Here is a 27,056-nt window from a genome sequence, read left to right on the forward strand (position 1 = left end):
GCTTGTCTGCCTCCCCTCTGGAATGTGAGCTCCTCGTGGTTTTGTGATTTGTTCTCTGCTGTGTCCCCATCCCTGGCTAGATGAATGAAGACGTATGAAGGCAGAGCAGAAGCAGGTGAGGACGGGCGTGTGGAGGAGGGCAGGCGGCGCAAGGCGTGAGCAGCAGAGTCTCACTGTGCACTTCGCCTTTCTGATGTCACATATCCATGAGACGCGGCCCCCTCTAAAGTTCTGTGAGAAGCTCGAGTGATGACTGTCTTCTGCTTGTCACTCCGTGATAGAGGGACCTCTCTGCAGACGCTGGCTTGGTCTGTTGGCCTTTGTACCCCACTGCAGGCTCGGGCCCCATTTCATAGCCACAGGCTGGTTTGACCACTTTTGTCAGCCAGAGACTAGGCTGGAGTTCTGTCCTCTGAGAACATCACCAACAGCGTGCAAAGGTGTCCCAGTGAGAGTGGTGGTTGTCAGCAGTTTGTCTGGATTCAGAACACGTAGCCCAGCCTTTAGCATGGCTGGATTGTGAGCCTGCTGTGAAGCCATACGCTGGAAGGCAGCAGGAACAGCCATGAACAGCAGGAACGGAGTCACTGCTGCGTCATGAGCCAGATGTGGCCTTGAACAGGGCCCCACCACACCTTAGTCTTCTCATTTATAAAATAGGAATGGTGCGCTTTCTCCTCCGCAGAGTTGCTGTGAGCCTGTTGTGCTGTCCAGTGATGCCAGGCCGTTAGGGCAGATCCTCCAGTCAGCCTGTGCTAGAATGCAGCATTCTGGGCATGCCAGATAATGATAAGGAGACCGAGACCCCGCCTCTCCTGTGGGCCAGAGCAGGCCCAGGTTAACCGAAGGGAGGGATGTGACTGGATCTGCAGGTTCCCTTGCCTGTTCTGGGCATGGAGAGAGGAGATGCTTTTGGACTGTCGTAGCTGAGTGGGTTGATGCAACTCCTCCCCACCCGTCAGTCTCAGAGGGGCTTGCAACCCCAGCAGTGCCAGAAAAATGAAGTAAAAATTGCAATTTTTTTTTTTTTTTGTCAATTACCATTCAGCTGCCTCCTAAGTGCTCTGACATTCCCTCCCCACACTCATTCATCTTCGAGTAGGAATATTTACAGTGCTGCTCAGGAGCTTCTATGCGGATCTGACATTGTTCCAGGGCATTGTTTTATAATAGCCTTAGTGAGGAGGTTCTGGCCACACTGACAGAGTGTGTGTCGCTGGGACAACTCATGCTCCTTCCTAGAAGCGTTAGTGTAGATGCGTGTGTTTTTTCCAGTAAGATGCTCGGCGTCCTGTGAAGGGAAGTGCACACCAGTGAGTAGCATCCCAGACGGCCCCATTCTGCTGTGTCATCGCTCCTGAGGGAACCACATTTGCACATCCATGGAGAATAGGAGTTTTACTATTGCTGGTACCAGACCAATAGATTTACATTATTTTCTGGGCTCTCTGAAGTCCACAAAGGACTCTTGTTTTTTTGTTTTGTTTTGCTTTGTTTTACTTTATAGATTCATGTCATCCAATATGGTGGTCACTAGCCATATGTGGCTATTTAAGTTTAAATTCAAATTAGTAACATTAAGTAAAAATAGAAACCCAGTTCCTCAGTCCTACTAGCTTTGTTTCAAGTGCGCAATAGGCATGGGAGGTAGTGGCTCCTGTATTAGTGCAGATTACAAAACATTTCCATTGTAACAGAACGTTCCATTGAACAGCACTGTAAATGTTCATACTCCAAGATGAATGAGTGTGGGGAGGGAATGTCAGAGCACTTAGGAGACAGCTGACTGGCAATTGATGAAAAATTCTTGCAATTTAGACCTCATTTTTATTTCATGATAAAACACTTCTCAACTCTCAAGTGATAAAACCAACTCTTCAGAGGAAGACTTGAGGTTCCTGGTAGTGACACATTCCATTAGAAAGCTGACCCCACAGCCCTCTCAACTGCTCAGTTGCCTGTCATCTTTTAGCAGTCAGGGACACGGGGTGCCTTTACTTAGCCAAGGAGTGACTCCTTCCTGCCTTGACTCCACACTCCGCTGGAAGGTTCCCTGTGGGGAAAGTGCATGACGAGAAACTTTTCATAGCAATTTATTTCTTTTGAGTTAGCAGAAAAGAAAGTTCTCATCACTCTTGGTTTGCCACTTGTGATTCTACTAAAGGAAGAAAAAAGAAACCCTTGGATGAAACAGATACCTTTCTAGAATGTCTGCTGCAAGCGTTTTTGTTTTGCTTGGTGGGATCATAGCAGCAGAGCTCCTGGTGAGGGGAGTCCCGGGCAGAGATTTACGGGGCCTTCACTCTCAGGTGCTGACCTTATACTCACATGGGCCAGAGAGGGAGTATCTCTTTACGTTTTGCACCCCGGATGCCTGGCTTGCCTCACTCTCGTCCCATCCGGGTCTGGCTGTCTTTGGGCCCCTTGACCCTTCCCTCTGGTGGGCTGGCTGCGTGGTTCTAGGAATTCTGGATTTGCACATGCGTAGTCCCTTTAGCACATACAGACACATACTGTGTCTGAGCCTCTGTTACACTGAACCCCTCAGGTAGGGAGCGCATCCCTTTGCTCTTTCTACACCTCCACCAGAGGAGAGGATCAGTAAGTTGCTAATGAATGAATCAGTGAATGGGTCAGTCCTCTGGGGATCCGCTCCGTGAATTAAAGAGTGAAGAGTTCTCTTGCCATAGACTTCCTGTAAGAGTTCAGAGAACATCCTGTGGTGTAGCCTGCAAAGCTCCACATTTCTGCACAGCTGGGTTCTGGCTGCACACGGTGAAGCAGAGAGTCCTCCCAGCAGTGTGGCAATGGACGGGCGCTGTTTCCCCCACTTGCCTTTCCCTAGAATGTCTTCCCTTTTAGCATCAGGTTGGAGTTACTCTACTAGAAACCCCCGTCTCAGGAGCGAGTCTCCTCTCTTCCCTCCTTTCCCCTGCTTCCTCCAGAGTTTCTGCCATGGCCTTTTCCTGGGGACACATGGCCTGGCCCGGGGTAGGCCTTGATTTTAGGAGGCATGAAGGGAAAAGAAGCAATCGCCTGAGGGTGGGAGGCCTCTTTGTGGACTCGGTGTTACATGTTTCTCCTCTCTGCCTCCCACAGAGCGTATTGAAGAAGAGGGACCAAGTTCAAGCAGAGTACGAAGCCAAACTGGAAGCTGTGGCTCTGCGGAAGGAAGACCGCCCCAAGGTCAGGGAAGCACCTGGCAAGGGCTGCAAAGCAGTCATCTCCCTGCTGGTGCTAAGCGCGTTCACGTCTCTAGATGTGTGTGACTGAGAATGGTCAGTGCCGCCCGGGCTTCGTTAATCATGATATCCTCTTTTCACTCCCTTTTCTGTCCTATTTCTGTGAGTTCCTAATGTTCACTCGGGATTGAGTTTCACACTGTCTCCTGGGCCTATTTTTTAATTTTTATTTTTAAAGACACGGCTCTGCCATTCATTGGCAGTTCTTGGCTCCATAAGATGGCATTGCAGAGAGAAGGAAAGAAAAGCTTCAATCAGTGCTTTCAAAATGTGGTTCATAGGCCCACAAACTGTACGATCCATGATGAGGAACGTATGGAAGCACTAGGAAGCTTCTATAGCAATCTGATGCTGCTACAGAACCAGTGGAACACGTTGTGTCGAACACCCGAGACAAATGTGTTAGACTCACGTGAGGAGTCGCACGTGGAATGAGCCGCCTGCTAGTTATGCACGGCAGGACTACACCTTGGTCGAATTGGGGAAAACGGCCAACAGAAAGTGGCCCTTTACTCCACAGAGTTGGAGCCGCACCGATCTAGCTTGTCTAGGATGCCTTCTGGCTCCAGTGTTTGTAACTGCCCAGTGGGTTCACCTTGCCCGCTGTCTCGGCAGAGCTGAATTGTCAAGACAGGGAGATTGTAATGGAGAAAGAGTCATTCACACAGAACCAGCTGTATGAGACAACTGGAGTTTTACCATTACTCAAATCATTCCTTCTGAGCATTTGGGGATCAGAGTTTTTAAAGATAATGTGGTGGGTAAGGGCTCAGCAAGTGGGGAGTGCTGATTGATCAGGTTGGAGATGGAATCATAGCGGGTGGAAGTGAGGTTTTTTGCTGTGTCTTCTGCTCCTGGGTGAGATCGCAGACCTGGTTGAGCCAGATTACTCTTTGGGTGGTGACAGCTGATCCATTGAGTGCAGGGTCTACAGAACATCTCAAGCACCGATCTTGGGTTTTACAGTAGAGGTCTTATCCCCAGGAGCAATTTGGGGAGGTTTAGACTCTTCTAGCCAGAGGCTGCGTGACCCCTAAACCTTAATTCCTAAGTAGCTAATTTGTTCTGCAAAAGCAGACTGGTTTCCAGGCAAGAAAGGGGTCTTTTCAGGAAAGGGCTATTACCAGTTTTGTTTCAGAGTCAAATCATAAACTGAAGTCCTTTCCAAGGCTAGTTCACCCTATGCCCAGGAATGAACAAGGACAGATTAATGGTTAGAAGCAAGATGGAGGCTGGGTATAGTGGCTCATGCCTGTAATCCCAACAGTTTGGGAGGCCGAGGTGGGTGGATTACCTGAGATCAGGAGTTCAAGACCAGTCTGGCCAACATGGTGAAACCCTGTCTCTACTAAAACTACAAAAACTGAATTGGGCATGGTGGCAGGCATCTGTAATGTAATCCCAGCTACTCAGGAGGCCAAGGCAGGAGAATCACTTGAACCTGGGAGGCGGAGGTTACAATGACTTGAGATCGCGCCACAGCCCTCCAGCCTGGGCAACAAGAGCAAAACTCCATCTCAAAACGAAAAAAAAGCAAGATGGAGTGGGTTAGGTCTGATCTCTTTCACTGTCACAATTCCTCAGTTATAATTTTTGCAAAGACGGTTTTCTGTTCTGGGTCTAGATAGAGGATCCCAGCTGTAAAAATGCATCTGTTGGATTAGTCAGATGCATTTTTACCCTGTTGTTGCCTTTCTCTTCCCTGAGCCAGGATTAAAAATGGGTAATAATGGCCAGTGTGCAAGTGCTTGCAGCGTGCTAAGTGCTCTTGCTCTCTCTTGTGCCTTCTTTCTCTCTCTCTCCACACACACACACCCACACCCATGCGCGCGCACACACACACGTGCTCACGCACGCGCGCGCACACACACGGCCCTCCATATCCATGGGTTCCACATCTGCAGATTTAGCCAATTGCAGATTGAGAGTATTGGGGAGTGGGGGAGAACAATAAAAAATAATAATACAACAATAGAAAATAACAAAAGGAAAAAACCGAATACAGTACAGGTTTACAGGTTTCCTATCTCTTACCCAAAATGCTTAAAACTAGAAGTGTTTCAGATTTGGGGATATTTGTATACACATAATGAGAGAGAGATTTTGGGAGTGGGACCAAAGTCTAGACATGAGATATATTTATGTTTCTTATAAACCTTATACACATAGCCTAGAGGTCCTTTTATAGAATATTTTAAATAATTTTGTGCATGAAACGGAATTTTGACTACAACCCATCACATGAGGTCAGGTGTAGGATTTCCCGCTTTTCTCATGTTGACACCCAAAAAGTTTCAGCTCGTGAGCCAGGTGCAATGGTGCGTGTGAGTATTACCTCTTACTCAGGAGGTTGAGGTGGGAGGATCCCTTGAGGCCAGGACTTAGAGGCTGCAGTGGGTTATGATGGCACCTGTGAATGGCGACTGCACTCCAGCCTGGGCAACATCCAGAGACCCCATCTTTAAAAATAAGGTTTTGGGTTTTGAGGCATTTTGGGTTTTGAGATGGGGGATGCCCAATCTGTATAATGACGATTTACATGGTATTTACGTTGTATTAGATATTATAAGTAATCTAGAGATGATTTAAAGTATACAGGAGACTGTGCATAAGTTATATGCAAACACTACATCATTTTATATATGGGACTTGAGCATTCACAAGCCCTGGAACCAGTCCCCGCCCTGCCCCACCAGATAGTGAGGTGACAACTGTGCATGTGTTTATGTGCACGTGTGTGTAAAATCACATTGATTCCACACCACAACCATGAGGTTTGGATACCATCATTATTCCCATTTGAGAGATGAGCAAACCAAGGCCCAGTATCACACAGCTAGCACTGGTAGACTAGGGTGGTACCCTGCAGTTTGACTTTAGAATCTTGCCACCTACCCTTATGTTACTCTGCCTCTTTTTGGTTTGTAAGTGGAAGGTGTATTTGTTTTCAAAGAAGCAGGTGAGGGTGGGGAACGTTGTTAAGCTAATAGCAGGGACCCCACAAATCAGGAAATGGTTTGACATCAGAGCTGTTGGGGTTTTCCTCCTTGGTCACGGTTCCTGCTGCTGCTGCCGCCATGCCAAGACATACCTGGAAAGGAGTCAGCTTTGGAATTTGAAACCCATACCTGAGAAATGAGACGCCTTGGCTTTGGTAGTGTTTTTAATGTTAATTGCATCACAGGATCACTGCAGTGGTCATCGGAGGCCCAGAGGGAAGGCATTGTTCTTTCCCCATTTCATGGGTGAGGAAATGAGGCACAGAGGAGCTGGACAGATTGCCCAGCCTCTTTGATGCCAAGTGACTCTCTATGCTGTGCATGTTTGTTGTGTTGATTCCAGCCTCACCCCTAGTGATCTACACCAGAGCATAAAGGCTGCATATAGCTATGGAAAGGCAGATGATGAAGGTTGGAACTGTGGTCATTGGTCCAGGGGTGTCCTAGGATGTCTTGGGCTGGAGGAGAGTGTGCTGAGGGCCAAGGGTGTGGAGGCCTCTGGAGCTGGGGAAGAATGGTGTCCTAGAATGCAGAGGTTTGCTTTGTGGTTGGGCTGAGGCTGGAGAAAGCTCAGCAGACACTGAGGTGGTGATTCCCAGGCAGATGGAGCTTTGGACCTTGGAGACTTGGCCTTCTTCATGTTAATTGTGAGGTTGGAGAAGCGACATGCACTTACTTAGCAGGGGCTGGCTGCCTTCTGCTGGACCTGCTGGACCGCAGCCTGGTGTATACCTTAGAATCTGACCCCTTGTGGAAGGTGGGGGGCATCTCCTTATCTTCTTACAGAAGATAAGGAGAAGCTGAGGAATGACATTTAGCATGGGACCGGGAGCATCCACACCCTCGAATGACAGTGGGGGTAACTGAGAGGGAGCTTTTGCCTCTTTCTGTCTTCTGCGTTGGACTCCTTTCAGTGCTAGTACGCGCAGTATTACTAGTTCCAGAAAGAGTGGATGCCAGGGAGAAGGCTTCACAGAATTCCTAGTTATCTCCAAAAGGTGGAAAAAAGCAGGGTGCTGTTTTAGGCCCTGACCCACGGGTAGCCTCATCCTGGGTGCGGTGCCAGCTGAAGAAGTTTAAATAGGTGGTGGTAGAGTGCAGGTGAGGAGATGGGCCATGGGGACAAGGGCAGGCGTGTGGTGTGTGTGGGGTATGTGGTGTGTGTGGGGGGTGGGGTTGTTGTGTGTGTATGGGGCGCATGGCATGTGTGTGGGCAGGGTGTGTGGCGTGTGTGTGGGGAGGGTGTGTGGCGTGTGTGTGTGTGGCGTGCGTGTGGGGAGGTGTGTGGCGTGCGTGTGGGGAGGGGACGTGGCGTGCGTGTGGGCAGGGTGTGTGGCATGTGTGTGGGCATGGCATGTGGCGTGCGTGTGGGGAGGTGTGTGGCATGTGTGTGGCCAGGGTGTGTGGCAGGCGTGTGGGGAGGGCGTGTGGGGAGGTGTGTGGCATGTGTGTGGGCAGGGTGTGTGGTGTGCACGTGGAGAGGGTGTGTGGTGTCCGTGTGCTGAGGGCGTGTGGTGTGCGTGTGTGGAGGTGTGCGGCAGGTGTGTGGTGTGTGTATGGGGAGGGCGTGTGGCTTGTGGGGAGGGTATATGGTATGTGGGGCATGTGGTGTGTGGTGCTTTGGGGGTGTGGGTGTGGAGGGAAGTGGGGCATTGGTGTGGGAGAGCAGGTGTGTGTTGTGGAGCTGAATGGGAGCAGAAGGGTGCACGGAGCTGTTAAGTGTGGAGGGGAAGTGGAAATTGGGCTCTCTGGACAAACCTCTTGAAGGCTGTGGACCTTGAACAGCTCTTAGAACCATCAGGATGGTGAACGTTCTGGAATGGGAAAGACATGGCGGGTAGCGAAGTGAGAATACCAGTTGTAAAGTGGCCGCAGGGAGACTTCCACGTCCGGAGCTTCCGCAGACTGGAGAGTGGGCTCTGGTGTCTGTTTCCAGACCCTTCTGGCAAGTGAGGAGAGAGACCGCTCTGACGTCAGCCTGGGGCAGAAGATCAGGAGCCTCCAGCCAGAGCGGTTCCATCAGCTGACTTAAGTCCCACCGTGGCCACCCTCTGCCAGTGCGGTGGGTCCAATGTGACAGGTTGGGGGCCGGGGTCAGGGGAAGCATGGGACTTAAGTGCCAAAGTCAACAAATGATGGAGCCCATATGGGGCCCAGGTGCGTCTGGCTGCAAAGGTGGGCCTTTTCCCCAATGGTGAGGGCATCGGCAGCTGTGCCCCTGAAGGGGCAACCTGCCTTTCCTGTGGCTAGCAGGGAAGAATGTGTGGCCTTCCCTGGGGCTTCACTCTCATGTCACCACGCAGGTGAGCTCGAGGCTCTCTTGTTCTCAGCCTCTCTGCTCCTCATCTCGTGCCCTCTCCTGTCCCTCCCTCACTCCCCCGGCCATTCTCTGGACTTTGTTTTTATCTATCATTATTAAAGTACTCATTCAGAGAGGCAGTGACTTTCTATTTGCCAGATTCCATGGCATCTTTTCAAAGTTGATCCTGTCTCAGTGTTTTTTTTACCTGTTTTCACCTCACAGCTCAGATAGACGCTGAAAACACACTGCTTGAAGCTGGAGGTGACCAGTCAGTTAGGGAGCCCTGTCGCCTGCTCACTCAGCAGCATGTGGCTGTCACTGGTCCTGGAACCTGTCCCATAGCAGCCACGAGCTCCCCTCTCCCCCTAGCTTTGGGATTATATCTGTCTTATGTAGTCTTGGAGATTTTCCTGACCTACTATTATCATGAGAGAAGATAATGTGACATCTCCAACCCAGCTCAAAGAAGGAGACTCAGGTTGAGATTTCTGTTCTCAGACCTGGAACTGTGTGGCATGGAAGGAGCTCAGTGATGCGTTTTTAAATGAATGTTGAGTGAATTTAAGTTACCGTCCCGTTCCCCGCCCACAGAAATGCGCAGTCCCATCCACGTGACTCTTCTGTCATTGCGCCATCAGCCTGTATTCTGTAATGGAAATTCTCCTGAGAGATTGAGAACCAATGTGAAAAATGCGATTTTGTCCCCTGTGTATAAATTTTTGTCGTCTGAGGTCTTATGTAGTGATATTATTCCCTGGTGTCATGATAAGCAACATCCAGCCATTAGCAGTGCTGTGTCACCTCAACATCCTTCAGATGCAGGGTAGCACAACTATAACAATACCTCAGTCACGAAAATTAAAACATTGAGATAAGAGGAAATGCTGAGGGTGGTGGCTCACACCTGTTATCTCAGCACTGTGGGAGGCCAAGACAGGAAGACTGCTTGAGCTCAGGAGTTTGAGATCAGCCCGGGCAAGATGGCAAGACCTCACCTCTGCTCCAAATAAAAAAATTAGCTGGGTGTGGCGGTGTGTATCTGTAGTTCCAGCTACTTGGGAGGCTAAGGCAGGAGGATCACTTGAGCTTGGGAGACTGCGGCTTCAGTGAACTTTGATTGTACCACTGCATTCCAGCCTGGGTGACAGAGCAAGACTTGTCTCAAAAATAATTAAAAAAAGAATGCTTAGTGTTACTGGTCAGTGAATTGATTGTTGCAGACACTATCCAAGAAGAATCAAAGTCGAGAAGAGTACACGCCTGAGCGTGAGTTGCCAGCGCTCCCCTTCTTCAAGTTGGGCAACTTCCCAAGCTGCTCACAACTCACCCTAGTTCCTTTTATTTTCTTATTTTTAATCCCTCCATCCTCTTCTAACTCCTGCCGTCCCTGGACTTCTCTGGCTCTGTTCTCTGATTCGCCACCTCCTCTTCCTGTGCCCACCTTTCCAAGTGACTTTTGCTGAGTCCTTTATTAACCCTATATATATTGGCTGCTTTGTGAGTTCAACCCTTGGGCCCTGCCTCCCTCAGCCCCACCTTTCCCTCCATAGATTTCAAAAGATTACATTGTGATAAAACATATATGAAATTTGCCATCTTAACCATTTAAAAGTGTACAGTTTAGTCATGTTAAGCACATTTACATTGTTGTGCAATCAGTATCCAGAACTCTTTTCATCTCGCAGAACTGAAACTGACCCGTTAACTCCCTATTTCCACTCCTGCCACCCCCTAGTAACCCCTGTTCTACTTTCTGTCTCTATGACTTTGACCATTCTAAATACCTTGTATCTACAATAATATAGATACAAGGTGTTCCTGTGACTGGCTTATTTCACTCGGTGCCATGTCCTTGGCTTATCTACATTGTAACGTGTCAGAATTTCTTTCCTTTTTGAGGCTAATAGTATCCCATATATATGGGAGATACATACACATACATATACATACCACATTTTGTTGATCATCAGTGGACATTTGTGTTGCTTTCATCTTTGGGCTACTGTGAATAATGCTGCTATGAACATTTATATACAAATATCTCTTTGAGACCCTGCTTTCAATTCCTTTGGATATATTCTCAGAAGTAGAATCCAGTAGGATCATATAGTAGTTCTATTTTTAATTTATAAAAATTAGTATAGCTGCAAATTCCATAGCAGCTATACTGTTCTACAGTCCAACAGTGCACAAGCGTTCTAGTGTCCTCACATTCTTACCAACACTTTTTGCTGGTATATATTTTTTTGAGACAGAGTCTTGCTCTGTCTCCCATATTAGAGTGTAGTGGCACTATCTTGGCTCACTGCAGTCTCCGCCTCCCAGGTTCATGCGATTCTCCTGCCTCCACCCCCTGAGTAGCTGGGACTACAGGCGCCCACCACCATGCCCGGCTATTTTTTGTATTTTTAGTAGAGGCGGGGTTTCACCATGTTGGCCAGGCTGGTCTAAAACTCCTGACCTCAGGTGATTCATTCGCCTTGGCTACTCGAAGTGCTGGGATTACAGGTGTGAGCTACAGCGCCCAGCCTATTTGCTGTGTGTGTGTGTGTGTGTGTGTGTGTGTGTGTGTTTTTTGATAGTAGCCATCCTGATGTGTGTTATCTCATTGTGGCTTTAACACTTTGCTAGTGATTATGATGTTGAGCATCTTTTCATGTCCTTGTTGACTGTTTATCTTCTTCGCTTTTTTGAAACAGAGTCTCATTCTGTTGCCAGGCTGGAGTGCAGTGGCGCAGTCTCGTCTCATTGCAACCTCCACCTCCTGGGTTCAAGCGATTCTCCTCCCTCAGCCTCCAGAGTAGCTGGGACTACAGGCGTGCACCACCATGCCTGCCTAATTTTTTTGTAGTTTTAGTAGAGACAGGGTTTCACCATGTTGGCCAGGTTGGTCTCGATCTCTTGACCTCGTGATCTGCCTGCCTGGGCCTCCCAATGTGCTGGAGTTAACAGGTGTGAGCCACTGCGCCTGGCCAACTGTTTATCTTCTTTGGAGATATGTTTTTTAAGTCCTTTGCTCATTTTTAAATTTGATTGTGTATTCTTTTCCATAAGCCTTTGTAAAAGAGCTCTGTTGTTTTTTTGTTTTTTTGTTTTTTGTCTTTATCTCAGCCCCCTTTGTGGAGGGAGGGTAACTCTTCCCCTGGCTGCAACTCTCTCCTTTCTCTGGACTATGGACCTGTCCTTCATTCTGAGCCTTTTGGTGGTACTAGTGCCACTCTAGTCATCCAGACTAGAAGCTTCAGGGTTATTTCTAACTCCCTGTATTTTATTTCTCATGGGCAGCCAGATACCAAATCTGTCAGTTCTGCCTCCACCAGGTGGGTTTATTCCATCCTCTTCCTTCTGGTGTTAGAGCCACCACACCGGTTCCAGGGCGCCCAGTGCAATCTCGTGCTAATATATAGTTTGGAGATGATTCATCTCTGCCGTCTAATGAAATCTCAGGGTGGGGTAGCATTGGCAAAGGGTGGCATACTGTTCGGGAGAACATATAATAATACAGTTTATATTTGGAAAATGAAAATCTTTTTATAACACATGGAATAAAGCTTGAGAAGCTGTGCAAAGGATAGATTTTTTGTGTGTGTGAACAGTAAATTACAATACTGATACTGATAAGAGCTAACAAATGTTTATTGAGCACCTACAATATTGCCAGGCACAAGTGTGTTACAGGTAGGCAATGACTGTCTGGAGCCATTGGTGTGGGTGGAAGAAGAATTTACCAAGACAGTTGTAGGTAAAGCAAAACAGATTTATTAAAGTTGGAAAATATGTTGCAAGAGTGCAACAGGTAGATCAGCAGGAAGGGAGCTGACTGCCAGGAAACTGGACTTGCTGGGGATTTCACAGAACGGTGCTTGTGCTGTGTACTGAGAGGGCTTTGTGCAGGGCTGATCACTCCAAGGTTGCAGTGAGCAAATTTGCATTTTTCTATCCGCTGAGGGTCTGGTGATAACTGGGTGCAGGAAGATTTTGAGTTATTAATATTTGTGCAGGAAGGCTGTGTATCCTGGACCATGAAGAAAGGCAGACATACAGCTTCATCTGCTTCTCTTTCAGCTTTCCCTTGGTCCCACCAGCCCAACTCTCCCTTCCTAATTAGGACTCCATAAAGTGCTTAACACATATTAGCCTGTTTGACTTCATCACAACCTTGTGAGGCAGAAGATATTATTAGCCAGATAGGGAAGTTAAGGCCAGGTCCCTGGCCACACACCTGGGAAGTGGCGGGTGGGGTGTGCAAGCTAAGCTCTGGAAGGTTGGTTCTAGAGCTGTCCACTGTAGCCAGAGGAAGTGTGGGGCTTTTTCTGTTCTCCAGAAGTGGGCATGAGGCAAGTGGGCCTCAGGAAACCAGGCCTCTGGGACGAGCCCCAGGCTTCTCACCCTCCACCAATCTTGCCAGCTGCCGTTCCCTCTCCATGCGGCTGTGGGCCCTGCAGCCTGTGCATGAATCCCGCGGTGGGTCCCGGTGACTTCTCTCCTCTGTCCCTTGCAGGCATTGCTATTCTGGAGTGTCACACAGATGTGCGACCACTCAGATTTGAGACAGAGTCTCGCTCCTGTCACCCAGGGTGGAGTACAGTGGTGCAATCTCGGCTCACTGCAACGTCCGCCACCTGAGTTCAAGCGACTCTCCTGCCTCAGCCTCCCAAGTAGCTGGGTTACAGGCACGCATCACCGTGCCTGGCCAATTTTTATATTTTTAGCAGAGACAGGATTTCACCATGTTGGCCAGGATGGTCTCGATCTTTTGACCTCATGATCCTCCCACCTCAGTCTCCCAAAGTGTTGGGGATTACAGGTGTGAGCCACTGCGCCCGGCCACATCTGTCATCTTTAAAGAGCCGCCTCGGTGCTGTTTCCTCCACGAGGCGCGATCTTCCCAGGTTGGCCTCCCTCTCCACCCTCCTGAGCGTGCTTATCACGGTAGCTCCAGGGGAGGCACCAGCATTCGTGACATCTCGCCTCAGTGTCTAGGTGTGTTCCTGTTTCTTTCCAACTACATTGTAGGTAACAGGAGACAAGATTTGCCTGCTGAGACCCGAGCACTTTTCTATTCCTCAGTGCCGAGCACGGACTGTGTTGTGAAACTGACACTAAGTATTTCCCAGATGGAGGCTCAGGCAGTCATAAAACCCACAGCCATGGTTTAAACCCTAATTTTTTTGGGTCAGTCAGAGTTCCCGTCTCCAGAACAGACCTGGGAATCTTTCCACAGTACAAAGTCCTCTGATTCAGAGACCCCGGCTGCCCTCTTCTCTACGTGTCCCAGTGAGGTTCTCTTTCCAGGGCTTTCCATTTTCTCCTAGCAGCGGAAGTTTCATTAAGCAAACAGGAAGTGGCTCATAGGCACCCTCACCCTGATGCAAACGTGAGTGTTGGCCAGGAGACAGGTAAGGAACTGGCCTGTGCCTGTAGGGAGGTGAGGCCAGCCAGAGATGCCAGCTTGCTGGGCATCTGTCCATTGAGGCTGATTCCTGGAGTGACTCTGGAGAGGCAAGATTGGGGCACTCTGGTCTTTATTTTAGTTTTTCCTGAGGTAACCAATAGTAATGGGTGGTTTCGAGAGGACACAAAAGAGACTTAAATCATGGCATCAGAAGAAAAAGTCAGTCTCTGACCTGCTGTCGTGGCTCACACCTGTAATCCTAGTGCTTTGGGAGACTGAGGTAGGAGGATCGCTGGAGGCCAGGAGTTCAAGACCAGCCTGGACAACATACGTCATCACATCCTACTTATTTAAATTTTATTTTTGTAGAGATTAGATCTTACTGTGTTTCCCAGGCTGGTCTCAAATTCCTGACCTCCAGTGATCTTCTGCCTTGGCCTCCTAATGTGCTGGGAGGCATGAGCCACTGCACCCAGCCTAGTATTTTTTTTTTTTAACCTCTTCCAGAAGCTTACGTGCTTTGAAGAAGGCTTCTTTCCCCATCTTAACAGAAAAATTCCTTTCTTTTAAATTTCCCAGAATATCGAGTTATCTCTTTCTCTCCGACTCATCCTGGTCTCACCTGTGTCTAGTTCTCGCGCCAGGCTTATTCGAATCCGCTTGCCTTGGCTGTGTCCCTTCCCTGGTTCTTGTGTTCTACAGCCACCTCCACGTGGTCTGTGAAGAAGGTGGCTGAGTGCCCCGAAGGTATCCAGCTCCCTCAGGCCTGGCTTCCTCATTGGCATCATTCTGGGTCAGCTCCTTGCCCATCAGGCTTGGGTCTAAACCTCCCTGATGGGTGGAAAGTGACTCCCAGTGGTGAGCCGTGGCTTGGAGACAGTTTGGTTCATGGGCCCCAGTACATAGAACATACAAGGCCTCACTTGTGGTTGGGATACATTTGGCAGGTCGGGGGTTTGACCTAGTTTGGGGCATGTTGGCCCTCTGGCCACCGTCAGAGCCTGGTGGAGCGCTTCAGTTAGGAGGCAGAAGCCAGCTTTGGGAACCACTGCAACCACAAGGCCTGCTCCAGCTGCACAGGATAACTCTGAAACTCACCAGAGCCAAGTTGTGAAATTCAAATGACACAATTCCCATTTGAGAAAGTCTTCTAAATCTCTTTAAGAAAACCTCGAAATAACCTGCTGTATATTTCTTTCAGATTCTTTGGACATGCATAAGTCACTTTCCTCCTATTTTCTCAGACTTCTCTAACTCTCCATTTAAAAATATCTGCTATTGGGAAAAGCATAAATAAGCCTCCAGTTTATTTATAAATTGGGGTTCAGAGGAGGCAGCTGGCCAGTAGTCGTCTTATTGCAATTGTCTGATTAAAGAGGAAAGGCAGCATCAAATGTCCCAAGTCATGGAATAGTTCATGTGACCTGGGAAAACCTACTTTTCTAGTTCCAGTATGGGACACGGGAGGCTAGCAGGGCAGTACCAAGTATTGCTGTATATTTGCAAAGTCTGCACACACTTTGAAGTATGGATGAGTAAGTCCTAGAAGGAACCAAAGACATACGACTCTGAATTGCAATGTTTCTTCTTCCTGTGTGGAAATGGGGGTGTCTTTCCCACGAGTCTTTGTTGTGTTTGGATAGGTTTGAGGATTTGGGTTAGGAGAGCACCTTTGCAGAACTCCTCCTTAGACCTGAAAACCCAAGGCTTTGCTTTTTCAAATAAATGCCTCCAGAGAAGGGAGCATGTTGATGGCATTTTAATGTAGGGCTTTGGCCTTTGACAAATGTGTGTGCAGAGGAGCTCAAGACGAGAGATGCCAGTTCTGTGTGCAGAGGACTCACGTGGGCCTCCCTTTCCAGGTGCCGGTGGACGTTGAGAAATGTCAGGATCGGATGGAGTGTTTCAATGCTGACCTGAAAGCTGACATGGAGAGGTGGCAGAACAACAAGAGGCAGGACTTCCGGCAGCTACTCATGGGGATGGCGGACAAGAACATTCAGTACTATGAGAAGGTAATGAGTATGCCCAACAAGACTGGTTTCTAGTGGCCAGAGCCTTTCATGTGGGCCTACCAGAAATCCAGAAACTGGGAATCCTGCTAGTCTCATCTCCTTCTCTTATTTTATCTGCTTAGTCTTGGCTCCTACTTCCTGCCCTTGCTCAGCCATGTGGCTGCAGCACTGGGTTTGGCACAGAGGGGAGACTCACAGGGGTCTCCCTCGCACGTGCTGCTGGAGAAGCAGCACGTTCGTCTTCTCTGCTCTCCCGGACTGGCGCTGGTTGCTTCCCAGAGCCAGTCAGACCTTCAGCACAGGGATGAAGCCACTGAATGGAGGCTTTGGGGTTACTTTACTCTGTCTTGGGGTTCCGTACACAGGGGCCCTTCACTTTCATTGTGCAGTGAACCCCTTTGGTCATCTGGTGAAGCCTGTAGACCCCACATCAAAATACTTTTCATTTGTTTTTTATATAGACTTCAAAATATTGACTTTAAATACCTAAAATAAAGGGATGTAGGATTACGAACTATTAAAAAGTTTTACTCAGGGATCCTGTTGATTTGTGGACCCTAGTTTAAGCACCCCTGATACACATACCACCACCCCCACACGCCACACCCCCTCACACTACATGCACACCACACACACTACACCACCCCGGCACATACACCCCACACATACACACTCCACACACACACTCCCAAACCCCACACACACCCCACACATATACCACACACCACATACACACACCCCACCCATACCCCACTCACTCCCCACTCACTCACCATACACACACCACACACACACTACACACAAGGCGATGACTCTTTTCACGCTACAGCCCAGTCCCCTCAATCAAGATTTGCTTGATTCATATATCCAACAAACCAACATGAGGCCATGTGCAGTGGCTCATGCCTGTAATCCCAGCACTTTGGGAATCCGAGGTGGGAGGATCACTTGAGCCCAGGAGTTCAAGACCAGCCTGGGCAACATAGTGGGACTCCGTCTCTACAAAAAATACAAAATTAGCCATGTGTGGTGTCATATGCCTATAGTCCCAGCTATTCAGGTGGCTGCAGCAGGAGGGCTTGAGCCAGGAGTTCAAGGCTACAGTGAGCCGTGATTATGCACCACCACACTCCAAACTGGGTGACAGAGTTTTTGACCTTGTCGCCAAAAAAAAAAAAAAAAATTAAAAAATGATATATACATCTCCAACTTGACATTATTTCTGCTAAGGAATCCTTGTACTTCTTAAAAGCTTAAACATGAAGATGAACAGCCCAATCGCAGTTCAACACATAACTTGTAGACTTGAAATCAAACTGTTGGACACACTGTAGGCTGTCAGCATGCTGCACAGGTATTAACTTGGCTACTCATGCCACAGTTCTGGAAACGTCCTTATCCCAGACGAGAAGAAGCCATCTCTTCCGAAAGCTTTGATGGCTCTGGCCTGCTGTTCAGAGGCAATATGTCTGCGTCTTTTCAGGTTCATCTGGAAGAGGGCCCAGGAAACAGTCATGGAATGTTCCTTACATGTCAGGTCTTAGGGAAGGACTTTTTTAAGGAAGGAGAAAGGTGATATGCCCCTTCACTCCTGTTTTTATGGAGCCCCCTATGACGCCAGGCTGGCACTGGACTGGATGTTTTGTATGTCCTGTCTCATGAAATTTCACCTTCACTGTGACACTTGTCAAGCGGGTTTTATGATTTCCAATGTAAAGCTCAAGAAATTGAGCCTCAGAAAGGTTTTAAGTTCTGCCCGAGGTTACACAGCTTGTGAGTGACCCAGCTAGGATCGGAGTTGGTTCTGATGAGTCCACTTGTCTGAGTGGTTCCAATGCACTGTCAGCCTAGAGGATAGGGGCCATACATCCTCAGGATAGTCCTGCCTGCCCAAAGGTGGAACAGTCGCTCGCATGAGGTCGAGGCCTTGTTCCTCTACTGACTGTGCCTTAGGTAGGGTGCCTCTCTGCACCCGTTTCTTCATCTGTAAGATAGGAGTGATCCTTCTACACTCAGTAGTTGTAAAGATACAGTGAAGTCATGTGTGCGTGAGTACTTCATGGTACTCGTACCCATACCTGGAACACGGCACGTGCTCGGTCAATGTCCTTTGTTTCCTAACTCCTCACTTTCCCTCCGCTGTTCAGTGGCCCTCCCACTACTGCAGAACCGACTACGTCAGATGTCTCCATCACTCCCTTTGGTAATGAATCCCAGCATTCCTACCTGTCTTCCCACGTATCACAGGCAAGGTCACCATCTTGGGGCCTGGTATTGCTTCTGCACATATTTAACAAATGTTTTTTTTGCGCATGTGCTGTGTGCAAGGAATGGTGTGTACAGAATTGATACATAGGATTTTTTTCCTTAAGGCACTCTCAGTCTAATGGAGGGAATGTGTTCATCAGAGGAGCCTACAGTTTCAGAGTAAGATAAGGAAAAGAATGGGAAGCTGTGGGAGAAACTACCAGGGGGCACAATGCAGGCTGAGGGTGGGAGGGGCGAATGGAGTAGGCAGGAGAGGCTGGTTCGAGGCAATAACATTTAATCTAAGTTTCAGAGACAGAGACTTGGAGAACATATATTCCAGGCAAAGGAGACAACAGACACAAAGTCCCTCGGGCAGGAAAGAGTTTGGTACGTTTAAGACCAAATAGAAAACCGGTATGGCCTTGATTTCTCATGGCTGACCTAGAAAGACCATTGCAGATCTGAAGTGATGACCTAGGGAGAGAGCAGGACCTGGAATGCCACAGACCCCATGGTAGTCTTCCCTACATCAGGTGGGCTTCTGAGTTTAGCTTCCTCTCTAACCTGAGAGTCACCAAGGAGCAGTCAGGGAAAAATTTCACCACTCCTCTTTCTGGCTTGACCAAAGGATGCCTCTCTCCTCCTCCCTCCTCCTCCCTCCTCCGAAATCCTCCCTCCTCAGGACTCCTCTCACCTCCTCAGGACTCCTTCTCCCTCCTCAAAACTACTCCTTCCTCCTTATAACTCCTCCTACCTCCTCAGAACTCCTCCCCCTTCCTCAGGACTCCTCCCACCTCCTTATAACTCCTCCTACCTCCTCAGAACTCCTCCCCCTTCCTCAGGACTCCTCCCACCTCCTCAGGACTCCGCCCACCTCCTCAAAACTCCTTTTATCTCCTCAGGACTCCTCCCACCTTCTCGGGACTCCTCCTACCTCCTTGAGACTCCTGTACCCTCCTCGGGACTCCTCTCCCCTCCTCAGAACTACTACTCCTTCCTAGGAACTCCTTCCTCCTCCTCTTCCATTCTCGGAACTCCTCCTACCTCCTCGGAACTCCTGCCCCCTCCTTGAAACTCCTACCCCGTCCTCGGAACTCCTCCTCCCTCCTCGAATTCCTCCTCAGAATTCTTCCCCCTCAAACCTCTCCCACCCGCTCAGAACACCTTCCCACCTCTTCAGAACCTCTCCCCACCTCCCCCAAACCTTCCTACCTCCTCAGAACTCCTCCCCACCTCTTTAGACCTCCTCCCTAAATGACTCAGTACAAAGGCCTCCTCTACTAAGGCCTCTACAAAGGCCTCCGCTACTAAGAAGCCTTGTGTGATTCACCTGCCCTCTTTTTGCAAGAGACTTTCCAAAGAGAGAATCATTTCTGCTCTCAGAGGACAATGCCAGCGTCTTCTGAGTTCTCAGCCTTGCACAAGGATCTGGAATGACAAGAGGCTGGTGGTGTGGAGAGAACATCAGTGTGGGAATCAGGAGCTCTGCCATGGACCAGCTGTGTGTCTGAGCCTGTTATTTAACCTGTTTTTCTTCCCCATCCATGAAACCAATGTGTATGTATCAAATAATAATTCTCCTTCATAGAGGAGCTGTGAGGACTGGTGCTAACAATATAAAGTTTGTCACCGTGTTTGGACATAGTAAAACTCAATAAATCTGGGTTCCCGCTTCCATTTTCCCTTTTGGGAGATTGTGACCCAAACAAGCAAACTTAAGGTTGGTGAGGAAGAGTGGGCTTTCCACCCGCTCCGAGTCAGGTGGCTGGGCTGCTCCAGCTATGATTGACATCCTGCACGAACACCGCCCACGCCTGGAGCGGTGTCTCATCCCTGCTGAGGTCCTAGGGCCTCTTCAGGGGCTTTCTGCTTGATCTCTTTTCTGCTTTTTTGAAAGGCAAAGAATTTCCTCCTGTGAATCCATTTCCATTCTCTGGATATGAGCTTTACAGACTAACATGAATGCATTTAAGCCTTGCAGAGATATTGCTGTCTTTCATAAAGATGAGGTTTCACCTTCGAAACAAACACTTGCGACCTCCCTGTTTGTAATAGTTATGGATGAGACATGCAGGCATTGTTAGACAAAGGTGACCCAGCAGCAACCCCAACAAAAGGGCAGATCAGAGCAGAATGAAGACACTGGCCCGACCTCTGGAACTCAGAGCTGATTCTGTGTGTGTGTGTTGTCGTTGCAGTGCCTCATGGCGTGGGAGTCGATTATTCCACTACTGCAGGAGAAACAAGAGGCCAAGTAAGTTTCTTCCTGGGATGGAGACTCTTCTACCTACACAGGGCCTGGCACCCCATACCAGAATGTCCCTGCAGTGCCAGAGGCAGCGCTGGGAAAGCAACCACAGAAACATCTCTCCTTTGTATTTTTCCCTCCCCCGTCTCTTGCCCCAAATTTGTATTTATTCCTTGGTGGAGTCTGTGAGGCTAGAATCATCTCTCAGCAAAAGCAGCATACCTCTGTGTTATGAAGGCACCTGCTCAGTGAAGCACTATGAACATTGGAAACCAAGGGACAAGACAACCTGCAGCTGACATTCTGACCTTTCGTGACAGTTTCCTCTTTAGGGACAGCTAAGTGGCCTGTGATAGGAGAGAACCTGGGGCCTGCTTTTCAAGGAGGAGGAGGAGGCAGGAACAGAAGGCAGCCATTGCTTTCTGTGGAAACGTGGTGCCTCTGGAATTGGCCCCTGTGGCCATTGACTCATCTTGGCCACGGAGGTGTTGGTGGCTCCCTGGAGAGTCCTTAACGTCCAGTGGCCTGTCGCTGTGAGTGTGGCCTGCTGCCTGCTTGTGATGAGTGATACCGTCTTACTGTTTGTTTCACATAGGGACATTTAAATCAGTGTCAACCTGTGTCCATGCTCGAGTGAACAAGCCAGCGTCCTTGTCCTCCTGTGATGTCTTTGGGAAGCTCAGGGGAATGCTCCCCAAGCTTGTTTCTGACACTAGAATGCAATAGATTGGAAACTGTGTGTGTAAGTGAAAAAAAAAAAAAGGTGCATTTTTTTCTTTTTTTTTCCCGTGAAGGTCTTCAGTGTCTTTCTATTGCTTGTTCACTGTCAGCAGAGCAGGGTTAGACCTGTGAGGGAATATCTGTTGTCTCAAAGTCAGAGTAGCTCCCCATTGTTGAGATTAGTGGGCATATACCAAGCTCCACCCCCGGTGTCAGCTTTGTGCTATTTGACTTTACCTCACTGAAAATACCTACTTTAATATTTCCTCCCGTGTCCACTGAATGTCTGGGCAAGCTTTTGGTGAGAGGGCTGGTACGTCATGTTGTTATGATCCAGTCGTAATTTGTCGATGCGGTGTGAACATTGTACATAAAGTGCTTTAACCCTTAACATTTCCTGGTCAGGAAGGAAAGCTGGTACCTGGACGGGCCTCGAAAATGACAAATACAGCGGCGAACCCTTTGTTTCCAGCTAAGCTGAAGTCTCCTCAATGTGCAGCCAGATGCCCGGGAACTGCTGGCTGTCATTAACGTTTGTATTTCAGCCGATCACCTGGTTTACTTTTCCCATCACAAAGCAAATGGTCACCAAGGATCCATCTTCCAACTCGTTTTTTTTCTGCTGAAATGAAGCGACATGTCATGTTTCTGTTCTTTCATCCGTGGCTCATTCCTATAAAACTATGAATCTCAGCCTCAGATAAGCTGTAGGTTTTTTTTGTTTGTTTGTTTTTTGGTTGGTTTTTTGTTTTTTTGCTTTGCTTTTAATGAAACAGCTGTGTTAAGACGCTGCTTCGGGTGCAAGTTCACCTGGAAATACTGTTCAACTGGCAGCACGTCAAGGTCACCTCAGCCCACTTTTAACTGCAGGTCACGTCGGCCATGGCTGTGGTGCTGTTGATGCCGCAGTTGGATGACATAGGTCAGCTTGGTTCTGTTTCATTGTGTTTGACAATGTTGCAGTTTAAATGGTAATTTTTAAATCAATTGGTACTTTCCTGTACTGTTAAACCCTATCTGTGCCATTCTCAAGTCCTTTGATGTGGATTTTCAGTTTCATACAGTTAGAAATGACTCACTAATGCGGAAAGGGAAGAACAACCCACGTACCCCCGAGTGATTGTGTGTTTCATTCTACCTCTAAGCCATTGTGTTGGCGTGGGTATGGATGCCTGGATCTGACCTGACACTGTGCTGGGAGAATCGGGGTGTGTGTCTAATGGTGAGCTGAAAGCCCTCTGTTGATATTTGGCAGAAGACACCAGCCCAGCCCAGCAGCAAATGCTCATCTTTGGGAACATAGGAAGCTTTGCCTTGGGGAAGCTATGCTTTATAAATGCCTAGTGTAATGAATGCTTAGAAAAAACTGGAATTACAGGAAAACTAAATCTGACTACCTGCTAGTTGCCAAAGCCCAGAAACATTCCTGTGTAATGGTTTGTTGGGAAAGAAGGCAGCTCTTCAAAAAATTCATCAGGTTCCTCACTGGGAGAGGTGGGGAGGGGCGTGGAATACACACGTCATTCCTAGTGGGAGGCAGAGGCTGGCTCTGAAGGGAGGCAGGCACCGTGGGATTTGGTCTTGCTCTGTTTGGTCCACATGTAATGCTCTGTGCTGTAAGACATCAGCAAGATCGGGAACAAGGCAGACTTTCTGTCATTCAGGCATGTTATTGATAGCAGAGCCAGGAAGTCCAGTGTACATTACAGATTTTCTGGGAGAAACAGTCTTTCTGGAGAAAGGATTCCTTCCCAGCCTCTAGGCTGGTGTCTCATGAGGTGAAGAGGCTGGTCCAGAAGGAAGGTGATGTTAGGTGGTGAAGCAGGCTCCCCCGGGCCTCTGAAGACCAGCAGTCCCAACCATTTTACTCTTCATTTTGATCAAGCACAAAGGAGATATTCCCTAGGAGAAGTGTCACACGGAGACTTATGTGCCAAAGACTGCCTTGTAGAGCTTTCATCACCCCACCCTTCTTGGCTTCACAAAATTGTGGCCCTAAGATCACTATTCCTCTCTTAAGTATTTATTTATTTTTTTACTTTACCTCAAACAGACAGACATCGTTTTGAGGCTTGAATACATGGCAGTGGAATGCAAGGCACTCCCTAGCAGCCATCCCAGGCCTGGAAAGTGATAGATTTCATATGCCCCGGTTAAAAAATCCAAAGGGAGACAGAAGAGAGGCTTCCTAGGAACTGAGCACATTTTAGAGATGCAAGTGATGTTAAGGAGAGTCTTATGATTTGTAGCAAGCATGGGCACTGCTGTTCTTTCTTACTAATGTGGTAGATCTACATGAAGATTCTAGGCTGTTCTACTCAGCGAGGAACCGCTGCTCCTCAATGGGGAGGGAACAGCCAGCTTTAGTGTTGGGTTTTATCCTTCAATAAAAGTTTTATAATGATTCCTGTTCAACTTAAAGTGTGATTATGGAGCTGATTGGCTCCATATTTCACCACATCATTCCTTCAACTCACCAGACACCTTTCTTTAGCTGAAATAAACCGGCATGACCTGGAAATCAAGGTGACTGTAAGCTAAGTCTGTTTTCGTGCCACTTTTCAGCCCCACCCAGAGTGTGTTCTAGATATTGTTGATTTGGATGGTTTTCTCAGTTACCACTCCATGTGGGAGAGTTCAGTAAATGGATACTGGCTGCTCACTTAGTGTGAGGCTGCCTTTTGTGATCAAAGGAGAGGAAGTTCTGCTTCAGAGGAGGGCATGATGACCGTGTGGCAGTCTGCAAGTGGAATTGCTCTCTCAGGGTGGCAGCCCAAGGAACATCCAGAGATTGTTCAACTTGGCCCTGCCATTGCTGGCTTTGAAATCACAGGCACCAGGCTCTGTCTTGACATCATTCATTGGACTGCAGGACAGTCATTCTTCACACTCTATCCTGAGCTGGTGAGAGAGGAGAAGAGGGAAGTCAAGAGCAACCTCTGAGGGCTGGGTTGGCCTCTTCTGCTTGGGCCTTGGAGTGAGTTAGAACTGGGTTCTTGTCTGGCCAGATGGGTTGCTGGCTGCACTGAGGGGTGATTGCTTTCAGAAGTTGGACTGCCTGTGGTCAGGACAGGGCACACCAGTCTGGACTCCACCTTCCCAGACATCTACTTGAAGAAGCTGTGGAAACTGGGTGATCTAATTATAGGGTTAGGCAACACTGCTTTGGCCACCCTCATTTACAAACTTAAGTTGGGAATTTGGATTTCCTGTCTCCCTTCCAAAAGCCTTCAAGATGACAACAGATGGACATACCCTCTCATTTCTTAGGGCTTCTCTGTCAGGTGGCAGGTGTCATTTATCAGTAAATTTGAGGCAAATGTTCTCTCTTGGGCCAACCTCACAGCTTGCGTTGGGTGTGTTGGAATTGTTCTCCTCTGCCTTGTGATTTTTTTCAATTCGGTGAATAAACTAGAAATCCAATTTTTTCACCAACCCACTCTTGTCAGCTTTTTGTGTGCGGGATGCCTGGTCTCCTCACAGTTGCACGTATCGGAGTGTGCGTAAGAGTTGTCTGTGTTTGAAAAGGTTGGGGTGGGGGCTTTGTTGCAGGGGATTGACTCTTCTTTCTTCATCATAAATTTGAGATGCATCCTGAGTATTACTGTCTAACCCATTCTATGGGGCCGAAAAATATGTTTTCCAAGTAGTTTTTACTACTCTAGATAGTCTACAAATAAGTGCTTTGGAAAAATAAACCAATAAGATATTTGTCTCCTGTATAAACATTCTGTGTATTTAGCACTTGAAAATCAACAAATCTAGAATTTTAAAAAATGCCACAGACTGTTAAAAGCCCAGCTCTATACTTTTTTTCCAGAATTGTCAGTACCTACTAATATGCCTTATTCTTCTTCAACTACTGTTTTAAAAGTCCTGGGTAGAAAGAGTTTTAGAAATGTAATCAGTTGTTCAGCTTCAATAATATAGAGATCTAACATAGCCCTCAGGCCCCCTAAAGAAGCCAGCAAGAAAGTGAGGCCCATCACTAGGGTTAGCTTAGGGGAGGAGAAAGCTCAGTACTGCTTTTGCCAAATAATATTTTTGATAATGTAAGGAAACACAGGGACCACAAAACCTTTTTTTTTTTTAAGTGTGAAAGGTTAATTTAGTGCCTATTGGCATACTTTTGATTTTAGAGAATATTGTATCCACATCGACAAATCATGTAGATACAAAGAATGCTCTAGCTGACAACAGTATTAAATGTTACTCCTGATTCTACAGCACAGGTTTGAAGATACCGTGGGGTATCTTCAAGCCTCAGAGCAGCTTGATTCAGATAGAAATTCTCCATGGGTTGAAATGCCAAAAACAGAAAACATGGTGTTGACTCACGTAATTTAGTCCATTTCAGCAGAGCCTTTGCCAGTCAACACCAGTGATGAGGAGAATTGCATATTCGCTCCCAGCAGCGGCACCGTCACACCAGGTGGTTCTGGGCTCTCTGTAGGCCGGTCCTTTAGTGGGTGACACCCAGCAACACCCCTGTTGGATAGGATTGTTCACAGTCTTAGTCCAGAACTTTAGTCAGAAATGATACTGGAGAGAGGAAAGGGAAATCACTTTTTTCTTCCATGTGGAAATGAGAAAGTAGATCGCAAACCAAAATGTGCATCAGTGTGATCAAGCAGTGGCTCTGCCATCTGGGCCTTTCTCCAGTAACAAACCAGCATCTCTTAACGGCACTGTTGGCCTGGACACCCCTGAGCTTTGGGTCCCGTCTGGTGGATTCTCTGTCGGTTGTATTTCTGTGTGTCTGTTCCCTTCATCGCTGTGAGTTGGGAGTGCATTGAGGGATGATGTCCATCTGATAGATTCCTGTGAAATCAACTGCCAGCAAACTTTCTAACTTGTATTTTAACTGTTAAAGAAGAGACGTAAAACTTTAGCTTTGGACCTGTCCACATTATGGACTGTTACTTCTTATTTTTAAAAGTCATTCTTTACGTTTAAGATTTTAAAATGCAAACCTTCTGAGGTATTGATGAAGTCCGCCGTGTAAATGTGTTACCTTCTCTCCATGCTGCCGTTATGCCAAAATTAAAGCTGTGAAAAAAAAAAGTGCTTGAGAGAGTGTGTGTGGGTAAGAGAGTGGCTTATTTACAGGTGAGTCTTTGTTTCATGAAGCTACCAAACTTTAAGAAGAATGTCACCTTTTTTTCTTTGTTATGGAAACGAGAGATTGTAAAATGGAAAAACAGAGTCATTTTTGTTGACTTTTTGATGCTGGCACGAGGTTTTTGTCCACTTTTTTCATATATCTGTGTATAAAAAAATTGTTTACTATGGAATTAGTATTACATTTTGAGGTAAACAAAAGAATTTGTATTGCTTGATAAATATTAGCTTGTAAATTTAAAGTTTCTTTACTTCATTTAACTTAAAAGTAATGGACCAATAAACCCATCAAAGATGCTTTCTTTACCTTGAGTCATGTCCTCATTTGTACCTTCTTGTACGGCAGAAAAACGTGTGTCTGCTTTTCTGTTTTCTTACCTTCTCTTTAGACATGGTCTGTTTGCCTGTAAGAATCAAGACCTACAGAGCGACACGAAGAAATATATATAGTTGAACTATTTTTATTCTTCACTTCTTTATAGGCCTGTCCTCAATTTACCCTCTGCCACATCAGCACCAATTTGGGAAGATGAAGAAACTTCGTAGTGTAGTAACCATCGATTGGCAGGCAGGCTGGCAGCCAGCCAAGGTATTTACTACATGAAAGATTTCCTGCATTATCCCATCGCAAAGCACAGCATTATATTCTGGGTCAAGGCCAGTCCAGTTGACCTCACGATGGTAATGCATTGAACTTCAGTATACTTAAAATGGTGCCGAACTTGACTTACTGATAGTAGACATCATTAAGACTGCAGTCATAC

General features: G+C 47.5%; 1 protein-coding gene across 1 annotated transcript in view; it reads left to right on the plus strand.

The window, feature by feature from the left end:
• SNX30 (sorting nexin family member 30) overlaps window positions 1-26,598 on the plus strand; it is a 121,334-nt gene extending 94,736 nt beyond the window's left edge. Inside the window, exons 7-9 of the mRNA XM_010335957.3 lie at window positions 3,100-3,186; window positions 15,801-15,953; window positions 20,402-26,598. Coding sequence (XP_010334259.2) covers window positions 3,100-3,186; window positions 15,801-15,953; window positions 20,402-20,461 — 300 coding nt within the window. The 3' untranslated portion in view covers window positions 20,462-26,598. The remainder of the gene's footprint in view (window positions 1-3,099; window positions 3,187-15,800; window positions 15,954-20,401) is intronic.
• Window positions 26,599-27,056: the final 458 nt, after the last annotated feature.

The sequence above is a fragment of the Saimiri boliviensis genome, chromosome 2 (assembly GCF_048565385.1).
Source record: "Saimiri boliviensis isolate mSaiBol1 chromosome 2, mSaiBol1.pri, whole genome shotgun sequence".
Classification (NCBI taxonomy): Eukaryota; Metazoa; Chordata; class Mammalia; order Primates; family Cebidae; genus Saimiri; species Saimiri boliviensis.